The following is a 27,106-nucleotide window of genomic DNA, read 5'->3' as shown; positions in this document are numbered from 1 at the left end:
TTACCTTCTGACTGCTGTATTCATTAGATGTAACAGATGCAACACTGATTCATGCAGAAATGTTGTAGTATTATTACAACAACCTTCTACCACGTGGCTGTACTGACAGACAGATTGTATACAGCTGCCCTTTATTCTAAGCTTTATTATGTGAACACACTGAAACCAAATGATGAAGATATTTAACAGTATTAGGAGATATTTTTTGGTTAGCAATCAACTAAGTTATTTTTTAAAAGTAAGTAAATGATTGATTATTATGGTTTCTATTCTTTTATGGCATTATGTGACTTATCAGTGTGATTGGGGTTTTGAAAATAATTTCCAATTCATTGATGGGAGATTTACTCTTGTTTTAACTTCTGTTTGGCTCGCTGGCCTAAGTTGTATTGGTATTATATGAACCCTAAACAGATTACAATGTAAAATATATGAATCACTTGTGCATTTATGTGGCATTCATGTTAAAACATGAATACCAATTTCTTCTTGTGTTGACTGATAACCTTCACTGAATATAAATCCTGTGTTTCTTGAAAACCTTATCTCAACACACAATAAAGGAAAAAAGTAGTTAAGTGCTACTGGGTCCAAACATTAAAAATTGATTGAATGAGTCATAAATTTAAAATATGTGTTCTGTGTCTTTGTTAGTGGCAGTGGGTATTACAGCAGATAAGGGTGCGGTAAGGACAGCTTGAGATCTACTGTCAGCAGCCAATGAAAAAGTGAATGTTAGAGACAGATGGAAAGAACAACAAGCAAGAGTCGGCAGGAGGGCACTGGAGAAACTTAGCTTTATTGACCAAAGATAGAGAGAGGATACAGAAATCAGAGAGAGAGAGAGACAGTGTGACAGTGAGTTGTCATAACCAGAGAGAGAGAGAGAATAAGAGCGAGTGAGAGAAAAAGAGAGAGAGAGACTGAACAATAGAAAATGACTCCTCTTTGTTTTAACAGTCCAAACAACTGTGAGGGCAGGCAGACAAAACGGTCAGAGGAGGCAATGGGGCTGGTGAACTCCACAAATCTCTTGTTCACTTACAGTTTCTCAATCTACAACACACACACGTGCCGTGCATATGCACACACACACACACACACACACACACACACACACACACACACACACACACACACACACACACACACACACACACACACACACACACACACACACACACACACACACACACACACACACACAGGCATACTGGATTGGTCAGACTCCATTACGTGTGTCTTATTCTTATTCTTTTCTTTTTTTTCCTTTTGCAGTTCATTTTGTAAATTATATAAAGCATGCACCTTTGCTGTCTTACACATAATGTGTGTGTGTTGCACTTTGGCGGAAATTAACACATGATCCATAATATGGTTCCCCACACAGCCTCCTCAATCAAACCAAACAAAGGACAAAGTGAATAATTGTTCCCAGTATAATTAATAAGGGAATTTATTTGTTATAAACCGTTCAGAAGAGTCATCTCATTTTTTCATGTGTTTTAACATTTTTTTTTATTAATAAATCTGTCATTTTAAAGTTGTTTGAAGTTCTAGTGAATGCAAGCTAAAGGTGTATCGATGTGTAATCTTGTGCAGTGGTCAGTACGAATGCAGACTGAAGGTGATCTGGAGCTGTATGCAAATCCAGTGATCTGGTTGTTTTAGAAGCTACCTCTGCATAGTGTTTTAATATCCTCGGATGCCCACCGTAAAACATCTGAGAATGGCCACAAGTTCAGAGAGTTTAGAGTTCAGTGATGGTGGTCAGAAGAGGAGAAGAGTTGTGAAGGGTTAATAGTGAGATTACACACAGCAAAGCAGTGAAGTTAGAGAATGAAATATACAAACTTGCGTGTGCACTCACACATACAGGTGTGATATGGCATTGTGGAACATCAGAACAACGTCTGATAGCCATTATAATCAGAAATATCTCTAGGTCTCTATATAGATATGGAAAATAAAATCATAACTAAATAGAATATAGAGCATATTTACATTCTTTATCTACACAGAAAACTAGATGCACATTGTGGCCAATTGCACAGTCAGTGCTACCGACTGACAGCAACAGCAGCAGATCAAAATAAAGTATAAAGGGTTGAAGGCTAAACACACGAGAGCACCGATGGGGCAGTTGAGAGGTGGGACTGTCAAGTTGTGCACAACGTTACGTAAGGGAGGAACTGATTTACCTGGAGACCTTCTGGTCTTTCTATGACCATTGTCAGAGTTGGTTGAGGTGTGTTTTCCTCCCTGACAAGGATCAGCAAAGCAATCAAACAAATGACAGAAGAGAAAGGATTGTTGAGGCCCTGCAGGTTGTTCAGTGTTAGTGAAATGTTGGGAATAAAACATTTTGATGCTAATAAAAACAGTGATAGGAATAAGGGTGTAAAATTTACTCACTGAGCCACAAAAATGCTCTAAATCACATTGTTTTGATCTTTAATCTTTGTTAATGTGTGGATCTCTTTCTCAGTAACTTGTCTGACTGATTTAACTTTACACGAACCTAAATCTTTCCAAAGCATTTATCAAATTATTCAAAAGAGTGAGGACGCCGTGCTGAGTGCTGTAGGAATAAACGCCCCGCATTGCAATCTATGGGATGTTATAATGATGCCCGAGCCACATCGTTTGTAGCACCTACTGTATGTCAAGGAGAGCCTTTTTCATAGCTGGCAGTGTTTTCCATCTCTTGGAATTGTTAAAGGCATAATAATCTCTGGTATCTTTCTGCAATGGTGATTCAGTAAATCTGTAGCACTTCTTAATTTTCATAAAACACAATGTTGTGTAAGCAGTAGCCTGCTTTTGTTTTCATCAGTGAAAGTACATGTTCCTTTATGGCCAGACTGTTCTCATTAAGCTGCCAATAGCCTCTTGTGCTCTATAGGAAAAGTTGTGAAAACTCCTACTGGTTGCCAAAAGGTGTTCCACAGCTTTTGATTGGCTGCTGAGGAAGGAAGTACCAAAATAGGAGGAAATGACCTCAGCAGTGGAATAGCTGGAATTAATGGAGAAAATGAGTGAGTGTGAGAGAGACGAGGAAGGACATAGTCCGACTATTTCTGACTACAGTGTCAAAAGCCTCAGTTCCACATGGAAGCAGGCGTACCAACAACTCAATGGCATTCCAAAACAAAAGGTAAAGAGAATGTATCATGTTGACAAAAGCAAACTGAAATAAAAGTCTAATATTAATTCTACTTAATTCTAAATTGTTAGAACTTTCATTGTGGAAGAATAAAGAGGCACATAAAGAAACCAAGGCAACAAGTACCCCTGGCTCTGCCCTGGTCAGAGTCTGGAGGAGGAAGGGTAGTTTGTAGGTTGAGTGTATGGATGTTTATGTGTCGTTACGTATGTTTGGAGAGACCAGGACAGAATCTGTAAAGTGGAGATAGACAAGAAATAACTGAGACCCCATCTGTTTAAAAAAAAGTTTTACAAACTGGCTTTTGATTGTCTAGACATACTGTTTCCTTTGATACGCCGCTGATGTGGCTGTCCATAAAGTCTTACTGACCACTGAGAGTAATATTATCACCTGGATTTAGCAGTTTGTCAACAAGAATTAATTCAAATTCCCACTTAATTTTCTTTAATGAAATATACTTTGTTCACTGAGGAGATAAGAGGCAGGAGGGCAGATTCTGTGTTGATGTAAAAGGGAACGAAAGCAAAGGTTTAGAGGTATTAAAGTCTCTGAGCAAAAAGTCAAAAGGTCAGACAACAGTGTGTGCGTGCATGTGTGTGTCGGCCAATCAGAGTCCAGAGGAGGTGGAGGAAGGCAGGGCTTCTGTTAGTAACCATCCAGAGACAGAGGAGAAGAGAGGGGTGCGGTGGGTAATAATAAAAGGGTTGGAAGAGGGACAAGAGTCAGTCACATGAGGATGCAGCACTCGCAGCGTTTCCTCTTGTCTGTACCTGTGGTGGGGGTGAGGCCAGGTGGGGGGGCCGTGTTGGCGTCAGGATTTGCCGGGGGCGAGGAGGCGCTGTAAGGCTCGCGGCCATCGGATGACAGTTCCGTGCTGGCACCTTCAGAGGTGATCGGCCGCCCCGACACCAGGTCGGCCGCCGTGCCGTCAACGATGGAGAGGTCGGTGACCGTCTTCTCCCTCAGCGACTTCTCGTCATCTTCGTCAATGAGGACCACCTCAGCTTTCACAGTGCCGTCGAAGCCCAGCAGACGTCTGCTTTCACTCGTGTCCTCGATGTCCTGGTAGCCGAGGAACACCATGGTGACCGGGTGCTCCGTGCTGGCCTGGGGGGGCGAGACGAGCTCGCCGCCCGGGTGGGCCGAGGAGCCGGGCTGGGTCGTGATGGGAGCAGAGGGAGGCATCATTCCCAGACGCGTTTCTCTCTGGAGGGTCACCTGTGCTGGCGGGCTTGCAGGGATCGATGGCGGGGCGCACGAGGGGGGAGACAGGTCGTCGAGGTCTGCTGGGGAAACGTAGGTGTGCGGAGCGGTTGGGGTGACGGTCACCTGACCTCGGCCGTCTCCTCTTTGTACGACAGGTCTGGCCGCTTGTTGGACCAGCTGATCAACCTGTGCAGAGCTCCAACCATTCTCCATGGTGGTGGTGGACACGCCCCCAGAGGAAGTGACCTCATAAACCACCTTCCTGCCATCATCATAGACTTTCACGCCACGTGAAGCCGCTTCTAGTGGGTTCACACGGCTGGCCGAGAGGACGCGCTGCTCACCGGTTTGCCGGTCGTGTTGCACGTTGATCTCCATGGCAAACATAGCTGTTAGAAGGGGAGGGGTGGGGGTGGGAGTGGGTTGAGGTTTGAAAGAAAAGTGAGGGGGGGAGGGGCCAGTGGAGGAGGTGGAGGGGTTTGAGAGGAAAAAGTGAAGGGAGGAAAGTGTGAGGATGAGAAAACAAAACTAACAACACGGAGTCAGTTCAAACTGTAAATGTGTTATTAGTGAAGGAGGAGACGTGAACATACCTTCATCCTGTCCTGATCAAACCACAGACAAAGCTGATGAAACAAGGACACACCTTAACGCCCCCTCCTTGTGTCAAAACTACTCTATGTGAGGAAAAGTCTGACGTTGATGGTATTTTGAAGCTTATATGGAATCTTGGGAGATGGAGTCCTTTATATGCAGTATTAATGAAAAAATGATCTTTAGTTTTATCAACTTCTTGTTACTCATTCAACATGAGAACCATGTGTCTAATTGACTATTGGCATACCTTTAGTTTTTCTTCATTAATGAGCAAAGTACAAACTAAAGGTAGAAAAACTATTACTAAGTCAAAATCAGCAAAATGGACTTTTTGTGATGCTTCTTTAATAATATATTGAAACAGCTACATATACATATGATTTGAATATATTATACTGAAGAATCATTCGAACTAAAGTTGATCCTAATTACTATCAATACAAATCATGATCGATGTGTGAAATTGATTAATGTGTCTTTTTCAAGCTAACACTAACCAGGATGCAATTTTGTTGTTTGTTTGTTAGTTGCAGAGGGATTCTTTATGAGATTTGACGGAAATTGTGTAAAAGTGTGTCCATCCATCCTTTCGTCTGTATGAGTCTGTTCCAGTGATCCACCTTGGCTGCGGACCAAAACCTCCCCTCCCTCCCTCTCTCTCCTCTCTCTCTCCCTCACCCTCTTCTCCTCCCTCTTTCTTACCAGGTCTTGGTATGGTGTGGTCTCCAGAGACAGGTGGGCCAGTCCGGAGCGGGGTGGCCGGCGGGTCAGGGTCCGTGCAGTCAGAGAGAGGGGCGGACATGCAGCCGGTGGTATCTAGCGAGCAGGAGCACAGGAGAGGAAATGAGGGATGTTAGAGGCCCTGAGAGAGAGCCACGGACACGCGTTCACACACACACATACCTCAGTGATGTGTAACCACACCCTGACACAAAAAACACACACATACACAGCCCATTGCCCCCCCCCCCAGAGCCACACCCCCAAGTGACCCTGCCTACCCCTGTTCCACACATATACAACAACCAGCTCTCCCATCTCTGTTTCTGTGTCCACGGCAACTCTAACACCCCTGAGGTCCTCTGCTTATGCAGCAGAAGTGTGTGTGTTTGTGTGTATGTGTGTGTGTGTGAGTGTGTGTGAGTGCGTCTGTGATTTCAGGAACAAAGCTGTCGGAGCTTATGGGGCTTGATGGTGAATAGGGGGGGGATAACAGCAGCGACAGCAGGCTGCAGAGTCATGGCCTTGTGTGTGTGTGTGTGTGTGTGTGTGTGTGTGTGTGAGCTTCAATAGTCTCGCTGAGCAGGGTTCTGTGTGTGTATGTGTGTGTGTTATTTACCACATGTGTTTGTGTGCAGGTGTATGCTGCATATGTCTATATACGTGTGTGTGTGTGTGCGTGCGTGTGTGTGTGTGTGTGTGTGTGTGTGTGTATGTCGGTGTGGGTTCAAGGCCGTGTTCTGTCCTGCATCTATCCTGCCTCAGCGAGACTATTATCTGTACACAAACACACTAGCAGGCAGGCTGCCAAACACACACACACACACACACACACACACACACACACACACACACACACACGCACGCACACACACACACACACACACACACACACACACACACAAGTAATTAATGAAAAGAGAGAGACACCATCACAATAAGGCTTGCGCAGTTTTGCCTTTTGTGTCTGTGTGTGTGTGAATGTGTGTGTCTCTGTGTGCGTGTCATTGTACCTCCATCCTGGGTCATCAAACTCTGAAAAAGAAACAAGGGTAAAATGCATTTGAGTATAAACACAAAGAATCAGAACGTGACATACATCTGGTGCCCTTTACCCCTCTCTTAATGTATGGACTAATTAGTTAAATCAAAATGATTTCAGCGTCTGAGTAATCAATAGTTCTAATTCTCCACACACCTCATGTTTCTAGGCGGGCGATGTTCTCATACCTTTTGCAGATCTTCTATCGATCGCTCTGTCTCTTTCAAACGTTCCCGGAGATCCTGCTCCTTGGCTGATATCTGTGACTCTTCACTTTCAAGCGCACTGATCTCAGACTCCAGTCTACAAGCAGGAAAACATAGAGGAAAATGTTCTGTTATGATGCTGGAAAAAACAATCAAACAAACAAACAAACAAAAAAGAAAAAAGAAAAGACAATACATTGAACTAGATGTGTCTCAAGCCCTGATGGGCTAGCATCTCCAGCAGACCCAGGACCCACCAGGCAGGTAGGCTGGTAGATGACACGATAGTGATCATCCTGTCTATGAGAAAGTGGATGGATGGATGGATGGATGGATGGATGAATGGATGGATGGATGGATGTTGCAATTTTTGCAACATTAATTTATTTGTTTTTTGGTGGCAGAAGGAAGCCAGAGGGAACCACGGAGACATAAGGAGACAAACACCACACAGAACATTACCAGGTCCTCAGGTGGATTTAAACTAAAGACTTTTTTGCTGTGAGGTTCTACCCACTACATCACCACATTTTATATATATTCGAGACAAGGAGTAGCAAAAATTGTGTGGTAATCTGGCAGAGGCCATTTCATGAAATACAAATCTTTGCGGATTTTCCTGCAGTGTAACATTCGACTCTTTAGTTCACTGTTGTAAATTCCAACACATGGTGGCAGAGCTGTGGGGCTATAAGCTGTGGGGCTATAAGCTGTGGGGAAATAAGCTGTGGGGGTATACGCAAGCCCATACCAGCCCACCGCCTCTCACCTTGGACAGTACCAAAGAAATGAAGAGCCCAGTCTCTCTCACGAGGTTGTAGTTCCAGAGCCCAGGCTCTGGTTGGGCATTTTTTTCTCCATCAAAATTCAAGAATTGATTTCTAGAAATAATGATCATGAAACAAATATGACCTTATTCATGTGTCATTCAGAAAGTTTCACTAGGGTGATGAAGGATGTGGTGACATTTTTATCACCGTACCGCCTTAGAATCTGCCTTAGAATCTGACGCTTAGATTGCTAGAAGGTAAAAAAAAACCTTCAGACACACACACACACACACACAGGCACACACACGTACACGCACGCATACACACAGGGACATTTAAGAGATGGATGTAGCAACAATAGTAGGAAATAGTCAGGGGAGGAGGACCAGTGTTGCTTCCTCACTTACTGCCAGAACTCACAACACTTCAGAACACACTCTTTTGTGACACAAGGAACTTTTGCGTCACTGTGTGCAAGCGTGTGCACGTTAAACAGATATCAAGGTTCTCAACAATGCCATTAATGGTCGTCCTACAGTTTTCCAGAATCACCAGCGCTCCGCATCAGCAACCCTGAACAAACTGTACACACTGGCCTCCTGTACAATCCTTTCTGGAGCAAGTGCACAGGCTTTTAGTGTGAATAGGCTGCATTCAACTGTGAACAGTGTTGAGATTTTCCAATATCAACATCTGAGAGGGAAGATATTAGGATGGACAACAAAGTGACTGATTGTGTGTTTAACATTTGCCAGGAAACCCAGTGCCTTGGCTCTGACAATTGAGGTTTAACTGAGCAAATCCCAACAGTTCACACTTATTAGTTCACCATCTGCCACCTTCAACTCAGGTTCACTTTTATTTGAGTATTCTAGTGGTGATTCAAGCTGCACAAGTAATCATTTGTAGAATAATAATCGTCTAATTTCACTGACACTAGCACTTATATTTCAAGAGAAACCTACAGCAGAGCAACATGTTTTGGGTTAACGCTGCAAGGAGAAGCAGAGAATGCATCTGGTAGACAAATCTGCTGATTGTCGCTGCTTGTTATATTCACACACTACTTTGGATGTGATGTGAATGCCCAACAACTTTAGAGATAGATGTTCCTGATCAAAAAAAAAGTGGCCTCTTGTAAGTCTGCCCTTGGCATTATCTGGATGAACAGTCAACACAGTTCAGGGCCAGTCAGGGTTCATAAAATCAGATGATTCAGGGATGTGTGTTTAAAACAAAAGGCTATTGTCTCTCGCAATGGCAACGAATAAGGCAACATCCATGAAAGTCTATTTTAACATTGGCTAGCATCTTATCAGAGGGTATTGTGCATTATAAGGCAGCATATCGAGGTCATGGTGAACGGTAGTGTGTCTGTTTAACTGTTTGTAGAGTTTGACATGTATTAAAGCCTCAATGCTTACACTGTTACTGTCGCAGCAGTTTTATATTGTCTCAAGTAGGTTTGATTAATTTTCTCCAACTTTCTACACTTAACTATTGCTGATTGTATTTTGTAGTCACGGATTGTTAACAGTTGTTGTCATTTATAAATATAGCAATGATGTATTGTACGTCTATATTTAACTCAGCCTTGCTGGTATGAGAAACTATTATCCAACCTTGGATTGAGTTGACAGGACTGTTCCGCAAAATGTTATCAGTTTCTGTAAGTAGACTATTTGTAATACCTGGAGTGCTAAATATATCCAGCTGCCTTTTTTATGGCCTGTGAATGACAGATAATAGAAATGAAACCCTTTATGTGCTTCAGACCTCCATGGCAAGTTCAACTTTGGTGAACTCCAACACACAAACAAACTTTCTCTTTCTTTTGGAGCAGGGGAACATCATGGAGAAGCGGAGCAGTGCAGAGATCATCTAATGAACCTAAAAACAGAAGCTCCAAATATGCTTTTGAGTTATTTTGCATTCTGGGCTTGAAAGTAAATTTTATAAAAGTTTTCAATAATTTGTTTATGTCAACCAATATATGAACATGAGTTGAGTGAGCTACAAAGACCCTCAGATACTGGCACACAAACTGTGACCTTCGGGGTCTGTTGGAGACTGACAGGCCTTTGGGTCTGATCCATGTTTATTCTCTCTGCAGCAGACATCCATCTGTAGCCCATTGCTTCTTCTTCTCTGATCTGATTTCCCTTCTTCTGGTGGGAAATGGATTTTACTTCTGCTTCCCGTAAGCTACATGAGGTCTTGCCAAAATAGGTAAATAACAAGATTTGTGACTGAAGTTTTTTTTTCCTGTTTCTACTTCCAGTGGTCATCCTTGAAGCTGAGGGGTCAAGGTGAAGAAACCAACTGCCTTTTGTTTATTTCTTATTCTCCGTTCAGGGAGTTTAATAGTTTCTAACATTTTCTGAATTTGTCCCTGACGGCCCCTCATACCAAACTATGGGTAGTAGACAGCAGCTAGAAGAGGGGCACGTAAATTGGTTTGGGTTGCTGCCTTTAGTACCCAATAAATTTATACATTTTTAAAAAGAAATTAAAAAAGAATGCAAAAAGCAAAGAGAAGCATGCTGGTCAATCTTGTGTCTGGTGCCCTCTGGTGATCGAATCAGAAACATGCCGAAAACAGGGTCGTCTTATTCCTATCACCATAATTCCAATGGTGAGATCACCTTATTTTCCAATTTCTTCCAAGCCCTTATAATAAAACAAGTATTCCTGCATAATGTTTCCTGAGGAAAACAAAAAGAGAAGTTCTTGTAAATAAATAGGAAGTATGTTTTCTGGAGTTTAAAACATTTTATGATTTTAAATTATACTTTAAGAGGGCACACAAAAACAGCTTTGCATATAAAAACCAACACCAGTCTAGGTGAGTCTGTTACATATGACTTTAACGTGTCTGAATTTGTGAGTGTGTTTGTTGATACCTCCTCCTGTCCTCTGGAGGTGTTGCTATCTGTGTGGTGATACTGAAACAGACCAGTGATGTCACCATCCTGTCCTGTCAACTCACCACCAACCGGCTGCCATGACGACGCCTGGGTGGGAAGAAACTGTTTTCCACATCATACAGGGGGAGGAAGAGCAGACATCTGGTTTTCTGTTTGTGTGTGTGTGTGTGTGTGTGTGTGTGTGTGTGTGTGTGTGTGTGTGTGTGTGTGTGTGTGTGTGTGTGTGTGTGTGTGTGTCAATTCAGGAGAATTAGATGTACTACATAAGTTATTCAGCATCATATGAGCTGTTATAGTACATTTAAATTTAAAATGCACCCATTCAAGAAGGATGATGCATAAAATTAAAATAAAAGGAATCTATAAATTAATATAAAATATATATCAATAGGAGTAGTTGCAAATGGTATTAGTAAAATGGTATACCAGCTCTAAACTCAAAATATGTACTGATACATATAATACAATGTGTATTAAACAACATATTATATATTAATAGGAACCAGTGAGCCAGTTATTCCAGCATAGCCTCTGGAGATGTGATTACATTAATGGTTTCCATTAAAAGAACTTGATTTATTCTATTATTAGCTGTTATAAGTCTAGTCGACAGCAGTGAATTGTACATCCAAATGCAACTAAACCCAAAGTGGGAGCATCCTCCGATGCTCTCATTGATGTCAGAGGTCCGCTGCGTAATGCTGCTGTCCAGCGAGGATCTATCCACCAGATCAGGTACGAGGATTGACGCTTCAGATAAGGAGCACATTTAATTGTTGTTTTTCCCTACTTTTGTCATGATTTTCTCTCCTGTATTTAAAATCATGGGTCTAAATTTAGATTTTGTCTTATGGTCTGTTTCTGAAGGGTACAAAAAGACAGTTTAAAGGCTGCAGGTAATCTGACATGGCAAGAAGAACGGAATCTAAATAAAATACAAACCCAAGTATATAGTGCAGTGTTTCTTGATAGTGAAGGCGTTTATGTTACATTCATTGGATTTGAATACTAATAAAGGAGGTTGACAGGATTGTCTTTGCGCTCCAGCTTTGCCCTTGAGTTTTGTGTTATCTTAAAAGGGCATGATTAACACTGAAAGCACTGTCCGGTGTAGCCTGGGGCTCTCAGGCTTGTAAAAAGGTGAGTCATTTAGAAACCAGATTTGTGAAAAAGAAGTTTAAATCAGAAACACCTGAAATTATGAGGCTGGACAAAAATGAATAAATCAGATATGTACACATTGGGGAATCCTCTTAATTTGTCTTTCTGCAAAATATAACAATAATGACTCATAGATTATAAAGCCATCCAAGATCTATCTGTAGGAATTTACTGGACATTCATTCAGTGGATAATGTAATCTGAACTGACTATACTGTATATGAGAGCAATAGTTATAGGGTTACATTATAAAAAGGAAAAAAGGTTACACAAGATTATAGGCTTACGGACACTGAAACGTCTCAAAGACATTCGTGTTTTCTTTTCGAAGGCCTCAATGGAGAGCTTCCTGATTTCTCTGTATGCATGATTTATTTTGCTTGAGAAGATTTGTTTTGAATTGGAGAAGGTTAAATGTCTCTGTTCCGTTCTAGAGAGGTGAAACACAAGCCAAGTGTGCTTCTGCCCAAACGTTATTGTAAACGGGTTTTGTATTTTAGGACAGACGGAAAAATGTTGGATCTGCTTTTATTTACACTAAATGAACGACATAAATAAAGACTGTGCTACACTCTTAAATCCAGTCTGTTTGAACTGGGTCATACACTCTGACCAATTTTGGGCTTTGAAGAAGATTTGTTCTGAACAAAGTGGGTATCTGCAGTTTGCTTGTTACTAAAACAGTAATATCTCAAGCACTGATAAGATCAGAAATAAGGACAGTGAATGAGTCAGAAATAAGTCAGTTGTTCTATTCTGAAGCCCTTTGTGATCATACAGATTTAAAAATGAGTTGGCAGTTTTTTGTAGTTTTTGTGCGAAACATGGCTAGCTGCCATTTCATCATGGCTTGTTGTTGACTCTTTTTACACAGAGATGTAACAAACACCTAAAACACATTACATCGCCACACGGGATGCAAACAAGATGTTTTCTCTTATAGAGAACATTTATCTGTAATTTTAGTGGAATTTGAAGAGGTCAAGAGTGGAAAGTGCAGATCTAATTACACATATGGATTTAGAACAGGTAAGTAAATGAGGGTAACTGAAAATATAACACATTCTATTAATTCCTTAGTTATAAGTAAGTTTCTATGGGTTGTATCAACAGTATTGCAGAACAGTACATGGAAATGTGCTGGAAAAAAAAGCTGCTGATTCCTCTGGACTAGAAATTAGAATATATAAAATTCTTCACAATGTGGTTTAAAACAAAAAACACCAAAACTGTCCAATGGTTCCTTTAACAAGAGGAACCCGTGCTGTGGGTGCAGCAGAAAACGACACTGCTATCCCTCAGCGACGGCTACATCTGCACGATGCCGCCTGTGCAACATGAAAGCAGTAATCCAAAAGTAGCATGGAGGGTGTGGGTTCGCGTACCGCCAGCGCCGCATTGTGAAAGGGCCTCTGCTGCCGCGTCCCTCTCTGTGTTTATGTAGCCTGTCCATGTAATGATAGGGATATCTGTGCCGTTACCACTACTGCCACCACGCTCTCCCATTACTGTCTCCTGTCTGCTCATCCTACAGGAAAAATAAGCAATAGCTGCACACAATGGCTGCTTGTTCTCCATTGCAACGTTTTTGTGTTGCTCATTTTAGAGGGAGATTAAAAAAAGCTGTTATTTCTCTTTTTTCCGTTTTCTAACTGTATCTGAAGGAAGATGACTGCACAAAGGTGGCACTGTTCGCTCCATTTCCCCTTTATGAAAATGACCGAGCAGTACATATCACATCACACAAAGACAATGCTGTTGCCCTTATGCTTTTGTGTTTTGCCTTTCATTATGCATTTCCCATTAGATCTGCATAATTGTATGGATAATCTGAAGGGTTGCTTGTTCTTTCATGCTTCTCAGTAGCACTAGAAATGCTCTCAATAGATGAATATAGTCATTCCTCCTCCTTTTCTCACTCTGTTTTATGTGCGCCACAGTGTACAAAACGATCCAAGCATATAAAAAAGATCTTTGTTCTGTCAGTGAAATGTTCACCAGTGCTTGTGTTATTAGTCTAACAGCCTTTAAAGTGGGATGGACACGTCTGAGCTTCTGTGCTGTTGGTTGCAAAATGGTGCAGTCTGTTTAATAATGTCCATAGACAGAGTTTTCATTGAGATCCAGGTATCTGCAACCCCCCCCCCCACACACACACACAAACACACACATGTTGCAGAGTCAGAATTCATCCTGACTGCTCACCTCTGTCCCTATCAGCAGTGAGTAGACTCTGCTTGCCTGGGTTGGAGGTTATTCTGGGATAGCGTCCCACTGAGTGTAAATATAGACACCACACCCTCTGCCTGACACTCACACACATGCATACACAAACACACAGTGTCTCTTAAAGTCTAAAAATAAATATCTCCCGCCATCACAGCGTGGCATCACATATTTCATTTATTTATTTATTTTTGTCTGTCGAGGTCGATGTTTCAAGTCTTTGACACAACTTCCAAACGTTGTAACTCGATTTTACCCGTGAAAAAAGATTGTTTTCCAGTTTAATTATTGAACCCCAGACAATTGAGCACCTCCCAAAGAAATTCCAGCTCACGCCTTACTGTCTGAAGAGAACGGCATCTGTAGCCTTGCTAACATGTAAACTAACAAGCAAGAAGCATTCCGTGCAACAGCTTGATTCCCAGGAGGCAAATTAGTTATTTTTTTCTCCTTACTTTAAGATGATTACTGATGCAGATCTTTATATAGACGTATTTTCGGCCAAAATTGAAAATGGCTGTTACCCCAACTGTACCTAAAACACAATATGGGATTGTTTTTTATCACAATGGATTCAGAATTGTGTAGGTTTAGATGTAGACAGCGTTCTGGGAAGCATTCTGCATGACAATGACCAACTGTGGCTGATCGGGTTCTTACTGTGGTTGTCTAAAACTCAGCCTTTAACTTACGGCACAGAGTTTTCAAAAGACAGAAAGAATTCATCCTCATCACACCACTTTGGTTTTTCTTCTTCCTGTCTGTTGCCATATTGAAGAACTAAAAAAAGATGGATTTGGCTACTCTGACTGTTGGGGAAAAAAAATAGTGGAACCACACTTAAAAACACATGCCACCAAATTACAGTAGAGAACGATCAATGTGGTTTTCATTTATTTTACAAATAACTGCAATATCTGCTCTTTCCAAACAGAGAACCAGACAGCAGATCTATTCAGCAGGGCTCAATGAAATAATTCACACAAAGCGGCTCCGCGATTACAAATGCACTTTGTTCTGCTACAATGCCCTCGCTTTGACCATTCACTGCTGTTCTGCTTTACCAGAGTAAATGCTCCTGATATTGATGTTATTTCAGTGCTGGTGATAAGCTACAGTAGCCGCTAGCCAACAGAGTCTCTTTCATGACGGATGAGGAGATGGAGTCTGACTCTCGGATGCCCAAATGAACTTCCTCACAAGTCAGATCTTCTGATCTAAAGTAATATATCAGTGAATAAAACATTGCACATTGACCTATACTCTGACCGTTTGAAACTGCTTCCACTCCATTATCCTTACCAAAAGCTTTATTTTTATTTCTTGCAGTCATGTGTGTCATATTTTCCTCTGCTCTTTTGAGACTCGGTGCCAAATGTTTCCGCTGCTTTAGGTTGAACTCTAAACACGCCCATTTGTTTTTCCCCTTCACCATTAATTTCTCAGGGTTTCTATAAAATGTCAAGGGTGTTTTCTCATGCTGTGGTAGATAGTCAGAATTGGTATCAGAGTAGACATTTCAGATGCTCTGTAGTTTGATGTTTGTCAAACTGTTAAACTTTTTATTCTGCATCAAATGAAGACTAGGTTGCAACTCTGCGAATATCTCACATCCTGGAAATGGAAAACACAAATCTTGCCATCCCACAGCAGTGACTGATGGGAGTCAGGAAGCTCCTCCCAGAGACACAAATGTAGGAAGTGCCCCCAGAATTACATCACTCTGTCTTTTTGTGCTCTTAGTCAACCTATTTAATATCTCGTGCTCTTCATGTGACCCTGTTTTCACTTGTCTGTCCTCTATCTTCCAATTCCCTTTCTGTAATACAGTCTCTCAGAGAATATACTGTATTTATTATAGGATCACATGACCTTTGTTTCCACGCAGTGCTGTCCTGTAGAATTCATTCCTCCAGTTGCCAGTTCCTCACAGGGTCAACACATAGAGACACAGATACCTGTGAGCACTTTAGAATAACCATTTTTCCTTCCTGTAAGGCTTTAACTGTGGGAAGAAGGTGGGAAACCAGAGGGAAGCCAAGCATACAGGAGGAGAACATACAAATCCATGAAGAAAAGCCCCAGGTGTGGATTAAAACACAGAACCTTCTCACTTCTTTGCAAATCACTGCCAGAGACAAATATATTCACACAAAAATATCATTCTACACCAGAACCTTGATTTTAATGATTCAAATATAGTTGAGGTGAATAAAAGATACTATAGTTGGCGTCCTAATAGGATCCACATTTCTACTTTGCAACTCAAACTGTCAGCTCTTTACTGGATGTATCACCTGTGATGAATTCATGCCAGTTTTCTCACTGCTGTATTTCCAGTTGCAGCGTGTGGATAGGATGTGACTACGAGAGGTGAAAACTACATATTAAGAGTGAAGTGAAAAAAAGCAGATGTGCTCCAACCAACACAACATGTCAACTTTTGAGCTCTGTGAAGGAGACGGTGTGTTTAGCGTACCTGCGTATCAGGTCTTCTAGCCTCTTCCCCTGCTCTTCATCCAGTTCCAGCTGTTTCCGCCGTGCCTCCCCTTCCTCCGCTCCCATTCCCTGGAGGAGCCATCGCTCACGCATGGCTTTGGACTGAAAAGGGACCAGATATGCAGGAGTTAAGTGCGTGCATTGCCTGGTATAACAACTAAATGTGGGCCCATTGATCACAGCATATGGTGATGGTCATATCCAGAATTGCATTTAAATAGTTCTACACTGCAATCAGCCAGTGAACTTTCCTCAAGGACACTCATTTGTGAGAGATTTATGAAATGACTGCCAAGTCCAGCTACAACTAATAAAAACATAAGCCCACACATGCACACAGTTTTTAGATAACGTAGAAATGCTGTTACTATCATGATAAACCACGAGACCAAGGGAACCACAGTAATTTGCTCACACTGTACAGGATAACTTATCTTTTTACACACCATCATTCTTTTTTTTGTTTGTTTTTTTGGTGTTAAAAATTATTAGCAATGTAAAAACTGCAAAAAAGAGTTTGATATTTTGAGAATCAAATCTAAATACTGAGAGACTAAAATAATAAATGCAGCCCTCTGTGAAAGAGTGGATTTTCTTGTTACTTTCTATTTCATTTGAAGAAACCCAGGTTTCTTAGACAAAATGTCAAACTACTGGTAATATAATGTGGTGTCAGTGTTTCAAAGGTTCTATGTCTTTATATGTGAAATCTATATTTAAATAAAGCTTAAAACAATGCTCCACATTCTTCCTTTTGATTCTGACTACTGATATATCATCTTCATTTCATGTTATTGCCAATCAACGTAAACACCGGAACTGTCTTCATACCTCTAAGGTCTCATCTCTGGAACAGAGCCAGGGTTCAAACGTTAGACAGAGCCAACAGACAGAACTGTTTTGTTACCACATCAGAGAGGAGAACTCCACTTCACCTTTGAATGTTTACCGTCAAACCGTTGCTTGGCTCTCAGTCCAAGAGCTGACAGTTAACAATATGATTGTCTCCAAAAACACAGCACATAATGAGCTCCGAAGAGATGACCCAAAGCATTTTATCACCTGGTGTCAGAATGTGGCAGCAGGGCTATTTGTTTGGTGATTTTTGTGTGTGTGTGTGTGTGTGTGTGTGTGTGTGTGTGTGTTTGGCATGTGTGTGCGCACACCCAAAAAGACTTCAGATACATCATGCAATCACTTAATCATTGAGATCGATGAGAAATATATATTTGTCAAAATCCATTTGTCAAATAGAAACATCAAACAGATGAAGGGATCGTGTTCCCCGTCCATTCACTTTCTTTTGTAAATTTTGTTCATTTGTTTTGCTGCTAAATAAAGATCAGATCGATATCCTTTATGTTTTGACAGAGTGACCATTACGTGACGACAATAGCATGTTGGCCTGCCGTGACCTTTAACGTAAGGTTTTCTGGACATGGATAAAGCTGACTTGTTCCTCTGAGAGCCATCCTGCTCTGTCCACTCTCTCACGCTGTTTAATGGACTTTCCATTTCCCATGAGCTCTGACACACAACTGCTTAGAGAATAATTTTAAAAAAAATGTTTAGAGCTGTTTGAGTTATTTAGAAGAGACTTGTATCAAATCAGCAAAATGTGTAACTGCCAGAGAGGAAATTATCCTTACACCAAGGAGGCCCAGCTGCAGGAGGGACCGCTGGGTGTTTACACGGTCCCAGACGCGGATCAACGCCTCCATTCTGAGACGCCTGAATTGTGTAGCTTCGACGTCCTTATCAAATCTTGACCCTCTAGTCTCAATTTCCTCTCCCAGGCCAGTCTGTCTCTGGAGAACTGTAACAACGCTTTCTTCATGCTGACTTGGCCGTGTGGCACTCAGCAGGATAAACCATTAAAGGGGACTTTGTGACCAGATGCTGCTAACATCTGGAGTTCTGATCTACTGGTGTTTAATGCAATGAATCTAAAACAAAACTTTAAATATGTCTGCAGTGTTCTGATTCCATGTTTAGCAGTTGTTTATGATTATTAAGCAAACTAGAGACGTATTTGAGCGAGAGAACATTTTGATGCTATCTCTAGCTGTTATAGCTTCACATCAATACAAGATGCAGCTTGATGGATAACAGAAAGGGAGGATTTTCAGAAGCTGTTTGGGTGAGGCTTCAGTTTTAGTTCATCTATGGTGTCTTGAAATGTCGGGTTGTACCAGTTCCTGTACAACTAGTAGGAATGAATAACCAGTAGGGTGTCCTGGTGTTCTAGGGGTTCCCTGTTTAAGTCAGGCTGTTGACCCCATCTCTTAACCCTCATTCTGAGTCATTTCTACAGTTAACTATTTAATAAAGCAGTAACATTTTGGTGAAACAATTATCAATTACTGACGGAGAGGAATTTTTTTAAAAAGTAAAAATCTGAGATGCCAGCAGTTGATATAATACAATCAAATATTGGTTGTGATTATTGATTCCATGCAAAATAAAACTGCCATCTGCATTACATTCTAAACACACTTGTATGTATCAAGTTTTTAACATAATTTTACATAAAAATAAAAACAGAACTTTTTTTTTTTTTTTTTTAAATGCACAAATCCACATTGTGTGATCAAACATGGGTGCAACAACTATATCATTGGTTGTTCTGCACTGAACTGCTTTAATGACCAAACTGTGTGCATATGGCTCCAATCAATTATCCTCCTCTCTCTTGTTTCCACAGAAGGGTATAAAATTCTGGAAAACTGCGTGTAGGAATCAAACTTATGGGATCATTACTGCTGACTAGAAAGACTGTAATTAGCGAGAGGGATACATTTTTATAGCAAATATAAAATTGGTATTTTTAGGACAAAAGGTTTCATGAAACTAGTAGCTCACCCTGCTTATATGAAACATTTAGGAATGCAGGAGTTTCCAAACAATGCCTTTGTCTTCAACATAAGTACATTCTAGTTCATTTGGTGAGACACAGGAATCGGCTACTGAATAAGTTAAATAAGAGTGGATTTTAAAAGATGTCACATAAAAATGCACCGTCTGTCTGCATTTGTTCCATCGCCAGCTGACAGGACGGGTCATGTGTGTTTTTTAGGTGTCTGACTGACCTTAAGGTGCTCATTTTTCGTGGGTTGAAAGGTTCAAGAGCATCACGGTGATTTTGAAAGTCATTTGTTTTTTCCTGCTCCAACCTGTCAGCGGTTTGTCTCTCTGTTTATGCTCCACTTGCCATCTGAATGGCAAATCTGTGTTTACTTGAAGAGTAATCTTGGTTAGCAGGAACTGGCAACAACCATTAAGGGATGTGTTTGTGTGTTTTTCTGGAAAGCTCAGCTGCACTTGGCCAAAGCAAACCCTGATGAAACAGGAGAACACTGATATTTAGCTGAGAGGATGGCATGACCCCCGACCTGTCAGTTAGGAACTGAGGGACTCAATAATTTCTGCACACATGTTAAATGAAGCTGTGAGATGTGTTTCTTCTAGGGTCAAGGTGAGAACTATGTGATCCAGAGATTAATAGACATCACATTTATTTGTTGAGCTCTCCTCAGAGCATCAGCATTAACAGAAACCAGCCATCTATTAACTCCCAACCCAAACTCCAACTCCACATCTTTCCTTCACCTTTCCACCGACCTCATTCGGATCATCCCCCAGACTCTATCTGACCTTAAACTAACGGCATCCTCGATCATCAAACCGTTCTTCACCTCAAACCTCTCGCATACAGTATCCCTCACTAACAGGAATATGTCTCTATGTAGTTTATACAAGAGCACACAGCTGTAAATAACGTCAGCAAGCAAGAGGTTCATGAGTGCACAATCCTGCCAGGATGTTGTGACATATCCCAGCAGTCACATGAGCTATAAATCTTTATTTCAGCGCTTCATCTTCATAATTAGCCTGGTGATGAATTGGCAACTTGTTGTGAACATTAAGCTTATGATGATTGGCTGTAATGGACTGACTGTAATGTGACCAGAGGCATCAGGCCCATCCTTTACATACTGTAAATTGTAACACAAACCAACCTTGAGATGCTGCAGTTGTAGCACCAAGTCATCGAGCTGGCTTCTTTTGTCTTCAATTTCTGTTTGCCGCTTTCGCTTCTCCTGGGACACAAAAAAGAAAGAGAGAAAAAAAAACAGAAAACATGAAAAAACCACAAATGTTTTTAAATAATTTATTGCTGTAATTTATCATGAGGCTTACCAAACCAATTCTCAAAAGCAAAGAAAGATTTAATGCTAATGCTGATCAAGACTAGGTCCTTAAAAAAGGCAGTGAAGGTGTTCAAACATTCTATATTTGTAAGTGAGCAGTTATTTAAGGTTTTCTGTACATTAACTGTGTAACTCAATACAACAATAATAATACGTGACCGATTGATAGTCAAATTTTCCTCCTGTTTTTGATTTCAGAAATACTGCAAACTAGATGTTAATACTGAGGTTACATTATAAGATTATAAAGAATAAGGATAAAGGATAAAGAATAAGGTCGATCTCATTTCACTGCAGGCTCATTATACAGTATATTGTATATATGGCGTGCTCTCTCTCACCACTTTCACCTCAGCATGATTGAAATCAGTAACGTTGTGGTGAACTACAACGATTCAAATATGAACACTGCTGTGAAGAATCCACAGATCATCAACACGGTCAGTTTCGGAGCAGGTACAGGAGATTATTGTCACGGATTCAGTTTCTCACAAATTGTGAAAATGAGTCAGACTCGTCTGTTCCTTCATGATGTTGAATAACGACCTGTTGTTGCGTGTCATCTTGTTAAAGGGTAGTTTGTCTTTGAACCCCTCAGATATATAATGTCATCGCTTCCTCTTTTGATCCTATTGGGATAGATAACCTGAAAACGACCAACAGCAACCATAAGCTTATTTAAAGAGTTCACCCTCTACCTCTGCACTGTTTAACTCTTCATTAAAGAGAGACTGGGAGAAAAATGATCCGTGGGTGTAAACAGGGAGGAAGTGAAGTATCAGAGGTTGTCGGAGGTCATGGCTTATCGACGAGTGAGGGGGGAGTCGGTGTCTATGGGCCATAAAGAGGAACGATTAGTCCTTGAAACCACTAAAGCCCTGAGGTCAGAATTGAGGTCAGGAAAATGATGTTTAAGTTTACAGTAGGTGGAGATGAACTGGTGATTGGAGGCTGGGCTGAGGGATGGGGCGGGGGGGCAGCGAGTGGGAGAAAAAAAATACTGAGCGGAATGAGGTGATGTGGAGTCAACACATACATGGGAATATAAACAAAACAGAAACCAGTCTACTCTGCTTGGGGCTGAAGGGCATGAGATACTGCAGCATGTGGCTTTATCTGTCCCTCTCAGTGGGAGCAGAACTAATATTTCGAGAACATTTCCTGTTGACTAATTATAAGCTTCAGGGAAAACCCCAAAATGCTAAATGAGTCAAGACCACCTCTCGAAAGGAGTAAACAAAGTAAAGTAAAACATCATGTGTACTTGTGACAAGAATGGCACAGATTGAACATTTAATGAAAAAAATAATAACTATATATATATATATATATATATATATATATATATATATATATATATATATATATATATATATATATATCTATATTAGTGTGGAAAGTGTGCAAAATCTGTATTTTCAATATCTGTTATTTGACTATACTACCATTATAATTCTACATCCAAATCAGCATAATTCCATGGAAAACATGGTAACGGTAACAACAGCTCTACCCTGACAGATCATAAAAATGAGATTTACTTTTGTGATGGGCAGATTGGCCTGTTTTGGACTTCTTGACTAATAATTAATTTTGTTATTTAGAATATTTTGGAACATTTCTTTATGGCAGAGAGTTGACAGGACTGTGAGTCATCGTCAACATCTCAACCACTAAGCTACTGGGGCCCCTCTGTTTGCCAGTTACTGCAGGGTGGAGGAGGACATGTTCAAAATAAAGTTGGATTTCCGCAACTTCGACTCAGCTCCGGTATCAGGTACATTTCTGGAAGTTTTTTTTTCCACTTTTTTTCCATAGTATTTGATCAGTGCAGTCACTGGTCACAGTGGTACCATGTGACTGCACTGATCAAACACAGTCTCATCCACGTTCATGACTGCCTGTTGTATAAAAATGGCTGGCATTGGTTTGTGCTGTGCAGGACATCCCATGTGTCCTATTTGTACATGAGGCCATGAAAGTGGTTCACACCATCCTTTAGTAACACGGTAACGCTACACACACCACAGCAACCCACACAGCAGCATTTCCCATGGATTGTGAATTACATTTGGTGGGCTGGAGCACCAGTATGGTCACCAGATGCCAGGGACTGTTAAGGACTTGTGGTTGAGGAATAGGAAAATTGCACACACACAGATGCACACTTAGAAACACAAAAAAGCAAATACACTCACAAGTATGTGCACAGATAATTAGACAGTAACTTATTCCCAAAGTCAAACAGTGCTCAGCCAAGTTGTATTATGTTTTGGAAAATCCTTGATTGTACAGAAATCCACAACTTCTTGACATCTGCAGATGAAAGAGGGTTTTAGCGCCGTTTGTTTCCATGAAGTACCAGAAATAAAATGTACTGAAACGTTCATCCCATTCCCATTAAGGTGGTGAGCAAAAGTTTAACACACACTGTGCAACACACACTGCAGAAAAAGAGTGTGTTGCACTGAACCAGGGTAGCTAGGCTACTCAACCCCTCTTCCTGCAGGCAAAACATGTAGAGACAGAAAACAAAAATCCGAAACACAATCTCACAACCAAGACACCAAAGGGGGTCACTTCCAAAAGTGTGAGCACCCCCTTAATGCACAGCGTCAACTTTAAAAAGTTCCAGTCTGACAAAATGTTAGTATAGAAATAGCTTGTTATAAATTATGGAGTGTTTGAATTGACAAAAATGTAAGTATTTACATGTAGAAACAAATCATATCCATCAGATGGATTGATCTGGGTCCAGTGGTGAGAACTGTGGAGGTGTATCAGTTACAGAGTTCATTTGGAAGAGTGTTGGATTCATTAACGTTCCACCTATCTCCTCACAGTTAAAACAAAAACCCATTAACTATTACTGAAACTGATAATCAATAAATAGACTGAGCCTTTTGCTTAGTGCAGGAGGAAAAACCCGAGTCGAGCTCTGCACTGCATTTCCCCTCAGAGAAGACGTCCTCCTCTTCATCAAAATATGCTGACATTCTTGGTGACGGAGTCACGACTTCCCACACTCTGACTCACTGCGTCTTGGCGTTGCCCTGGACTCGATTACAATGTGCCTCACTTTTACCGTCACTGTTAACATCAATGGTGATGCTGGGTGATGATTCAGAATCCAGGATTTTGAAAACTCCCATTCTAAATGGTTGACAAATTTGATGTGTATATAAATTTAACTCATCAGGGTTTCAAGTGTTTCCCTTCAGTAGACTTTCTGCTTTCCCAAGCTCTATTAAAAAGACCCAAAATATTTTCTATCCTATATTTTTGAAACCAAGTAGATGATCCAAATAAGACAGGTACGAATAAAGCTTTCATAAAAATGAAAAAAACCTCAAGTATTTTAATACAAAGACACATTTCTATGAAAAGCATCCGGTACGCTGATGCACATGAGCTCACAAAGGGTCACATCGGACGTGATTGTCCTGCAGCGGAGCAGCAACTCTTGTGATTCAAAGATCTGCTGCCCAGACGTGAGTTATAGATCTGACGGGTCACATTCTGCACATGCCAACCCACCCAGTAGAGACGTCTCCCAGTAAAGATCATCTTCCATTAAGTGGGAGGACATAACTGAATGCTTTACAGAACAGAGGCTGAAATTAACCTGCACTTTAAATGTCAGGGGGTTTTATACTACGCTTCATTCCCTCGTATGAATTCATGGATGAAACTATTTTAGCAATGGTCAAATGTAAATAAGCATGAGGTGCATCTTACACCTGAAGCATTAAAAACAAAAAAATCAACTGCTTTTATTAACATGTATGAAGCCCACAGTGAACATAGGGCTAACCGGTAACACCTGAACCAATGAGGGTATCGATGAATGCAAGCTTAGTACATCGCTGACATGTCTGGCACACCTTTGTTGTGTGATAGGAGCAGGTGGTGACTACATTCATCATGTCCATATTATGTGCCTATGTATTTACATGCACAAACACACACACACACACACACACACAGTAAATCAGAGTGTCTGTTTAGGAATACTGTATAAAGTTTTTGTATATGTAAGAATGTATATCTGGGTTGTAATGTTCTCAACTTCTCTACCTCTGTCACCTCCATCCCGTCGCTCTGCAATGTTTACAATCCAGTAAAGCTCAGATTTCACGAGAATAAATTCAAAACGAGCAGAGGCCGCTAGAGCGGCGTTCTCCTGTCTGATGTTTCTGTGAACTCTGACCTCACACACACACACAAACGCACACACACACACACACACACACACACACACACACACACACACACACGCATGCACAAACACGCCAGAATGTTCAGCAGACAGCTGCTGCTAATTTTAGATGCCATGTAAAGCCTGGCGAGCCCCAGACCCCCTGCTACCAAACAAGCCACACCCCCTCTTCCCCCTCAAAAATGACTTTGCCCCAGGCGTACTCCTCCTCACCACCAGAAACTACTGAAGTCATTAACCAAACCTTCCCCAAACCTTCTCCTGTGACCCCAGGGTCCAATTTGCGTAGCCGATTGCTGGCAACACCCTCTTTGCAAAATCTCTAAAATCTGACACTCAAGTCTGTCTCTGGGTCAGAAGCCCAGTGACTAATCAGATGCAGGTTGTGTTACATATACTGACCAACAATTCTGACTAAATAAACCGTTTTTCATTTTCCATTATTAGATGGCATATATGTGTTAACTGGGAACGCCTTAAGGCTGGAAACGCCTCAAACTGAGTGTATGGTTCTTGTACAGGATGTGTTTGACGTAGTCACGAATGTGTTTGACTGTGACAGACACAAGGACAAGTTTGTGTCAGTTTAGAACACTTTACCTAATAATGTTTACCTACGTTAAGACAAGATCACTGCTAATAAAAGCAAGAATAACCCGAATGAAATGCAAATTTGAACATGCAGCGCCTGACTAACCCTGACCCTGTTTCAGAGGTGACACCTAAATAAAGTGGAAAAACAACTTGATGTAAACACGATCACAATCTAAAGTTATTATAGTAACCCAATGTCAGGACACTGCATCCTCAAACAGTACTTTGCTACTAGCCCAAAGGATTCTTACCGTCACTGTTTGAACCTTTAGGTAAACTGTAAACTGAAACTGCACAGGCCTGCAGGAGGCCCAGCCCCCCACTATATTTACCTCTCTTAAACGCAGCCCATTACCCTGAGCTGCTACTGCATGCCACAGCCCTAAACCTCTGCGCATGCCAAGGTCTAGTTCCAGCATCCCCCTCACCTTCAAGGTACCCCACTCCCCCTCTCTGACAGACCTCACTAAGTGGATCCAGAACCTCCAAAACGACCATGAGCTTCACCTCACAGAGCTCATCTGAGGTGATCAACATGTGGCCCAATGCACGACTGGCTGTTAGTCTTTCAGGATAGTTGGTGAAACTCAGTTTTGCTATGAAACATCTGTCTCTGTCTTGTTCCCACTGTCCACAGCTGTCACTTCCTCATTCTCTTTCCCACACACACACACACACACACACACATCATCCCTCTCCTCACACACCACTTCCTAATTCCACTTGAGTTGGTCCCAAGTGATCTGCGGCCATGTGTGTGTGTGTGTGTGTGTGTGTGTGTGTGTGTGTGTGTGTGTGTGTGTGTGTGTGTGTGTGTGTGTGTGTGCGTGCGTGTGTGTGTGTTTGTGTGTGTGTAGTGGTGGAGGTGCTGGGAGCAGCGGGGGCAGCACAGAGCCCAAAAGGCTGAGGTCATCTGTGTAAACACGTAACAGACTTTACAGGGAAGCTACTAAATGACTGTATGTAAACACACACACACACACACACACACACACACGTATATTTGAATACACACTCATAGGGCACCCAGACCAAACGTTGGTCCGACTGCTGTAACTATATGTTATTTATATACCAATTACTGGTCTGGATTTAACATCATGACATCACATATGTTAGCTAATCGGAACAATTTGTATCCATAGAAACGTGGATCTCCAGCATCCGAGTGTCATAATCAGTGTTTGAATGGTGATTCTAGCGTCGGCTGGTGATTCACTGCCATTAGTGTCATTTATTCATGCACACCATAGCAAGTAGATAGGTGTCTGCGTCTGATGGGAAGTTTAAATCACAGCTGTTTACTACCTTAAACTTTAATGTTTTGGTCCAATTCAAAAGATGAAACAAGGCAAACAGCTGAAACATTCCAGTCATTATTGTTGTTTAAAATCTGTGCTGGATTTGGGGGTTAAATGCTTAGACACCTCAGATGCAGATACGATGGTCTAACCTTGGCTTTGATGCCACAGGAGACTTTCAATTTGCCAAGAGACTCACTTAAGTATTGATGAGTTCAGACAGTGTCGGTGTTGACAATGAAAGCTCAGAGAATCCAT

The 27,106-nt window shown here is 41.3% G+C and overlaps 1 protein-coding gene across 3 annotated transcripts in view; it reads right to left on the bottom strand.

Annotated features, from left to right (window-relative positions):
* Window positions 1-27,106, bottom strand: part of palm2akap2 (PALM2 and AKAP2 fusion) — a 65,345-nt gene that overhangs the window by 28,589 nt on the left and 9,650 nt on the right. For 2 of the 3 annotated variants that reach the window (XM_068335586.1, XM_068335587.1), the window contains exons 3-8: window positions 20,543-20,623; window positions 16,504-16,625; window positions 6,923-7,037; window positions 6,706-6,727; window positions 5,675-5,788; window positions 3,940-4,764 (exon numbers count right to left, since the gene is read on the bottom strand). In XM_068335586.1, the coding sequence (XP_068191687.1) occupies window positions 3,940-4,764; window positions 5,675-5,788; window positions 6,706-6,727; window positions 6,923-7,037; window positions 16,504-16,625; window positions 20,543-20,623 (1,279 nt within the window). The remainder of the gene's footprint in view (window positions 1-3,939; window positions 4,765-5,674; window positions 5,789-6,705; window positions 6,728-6,922; window positions 7,038-16,503; window positions 16,626-20,542; window positions 20,624-27,106) is intronic. The other variant, XM_068335588.1, reaches the window with a different exon arrangement.

Source organism: Antennarius striatus, chromosome 15, assembly GCF_040054535.1.
Source record: "Antennarius striatus isolate MH-2024 chromosome 15, ASM4005453v1, whole genome shotgun sequence".
NCBI lineage: Eukaryota > Metazoa > Chordata > Actinopteri > Lophiiformes > Antennariidae > Antennarius > Antennarius striatus.
Note: the sequence above shows the minus strand (reverse complement) of the source record. Positions and strands in the feature narration are given on the sequence as shown.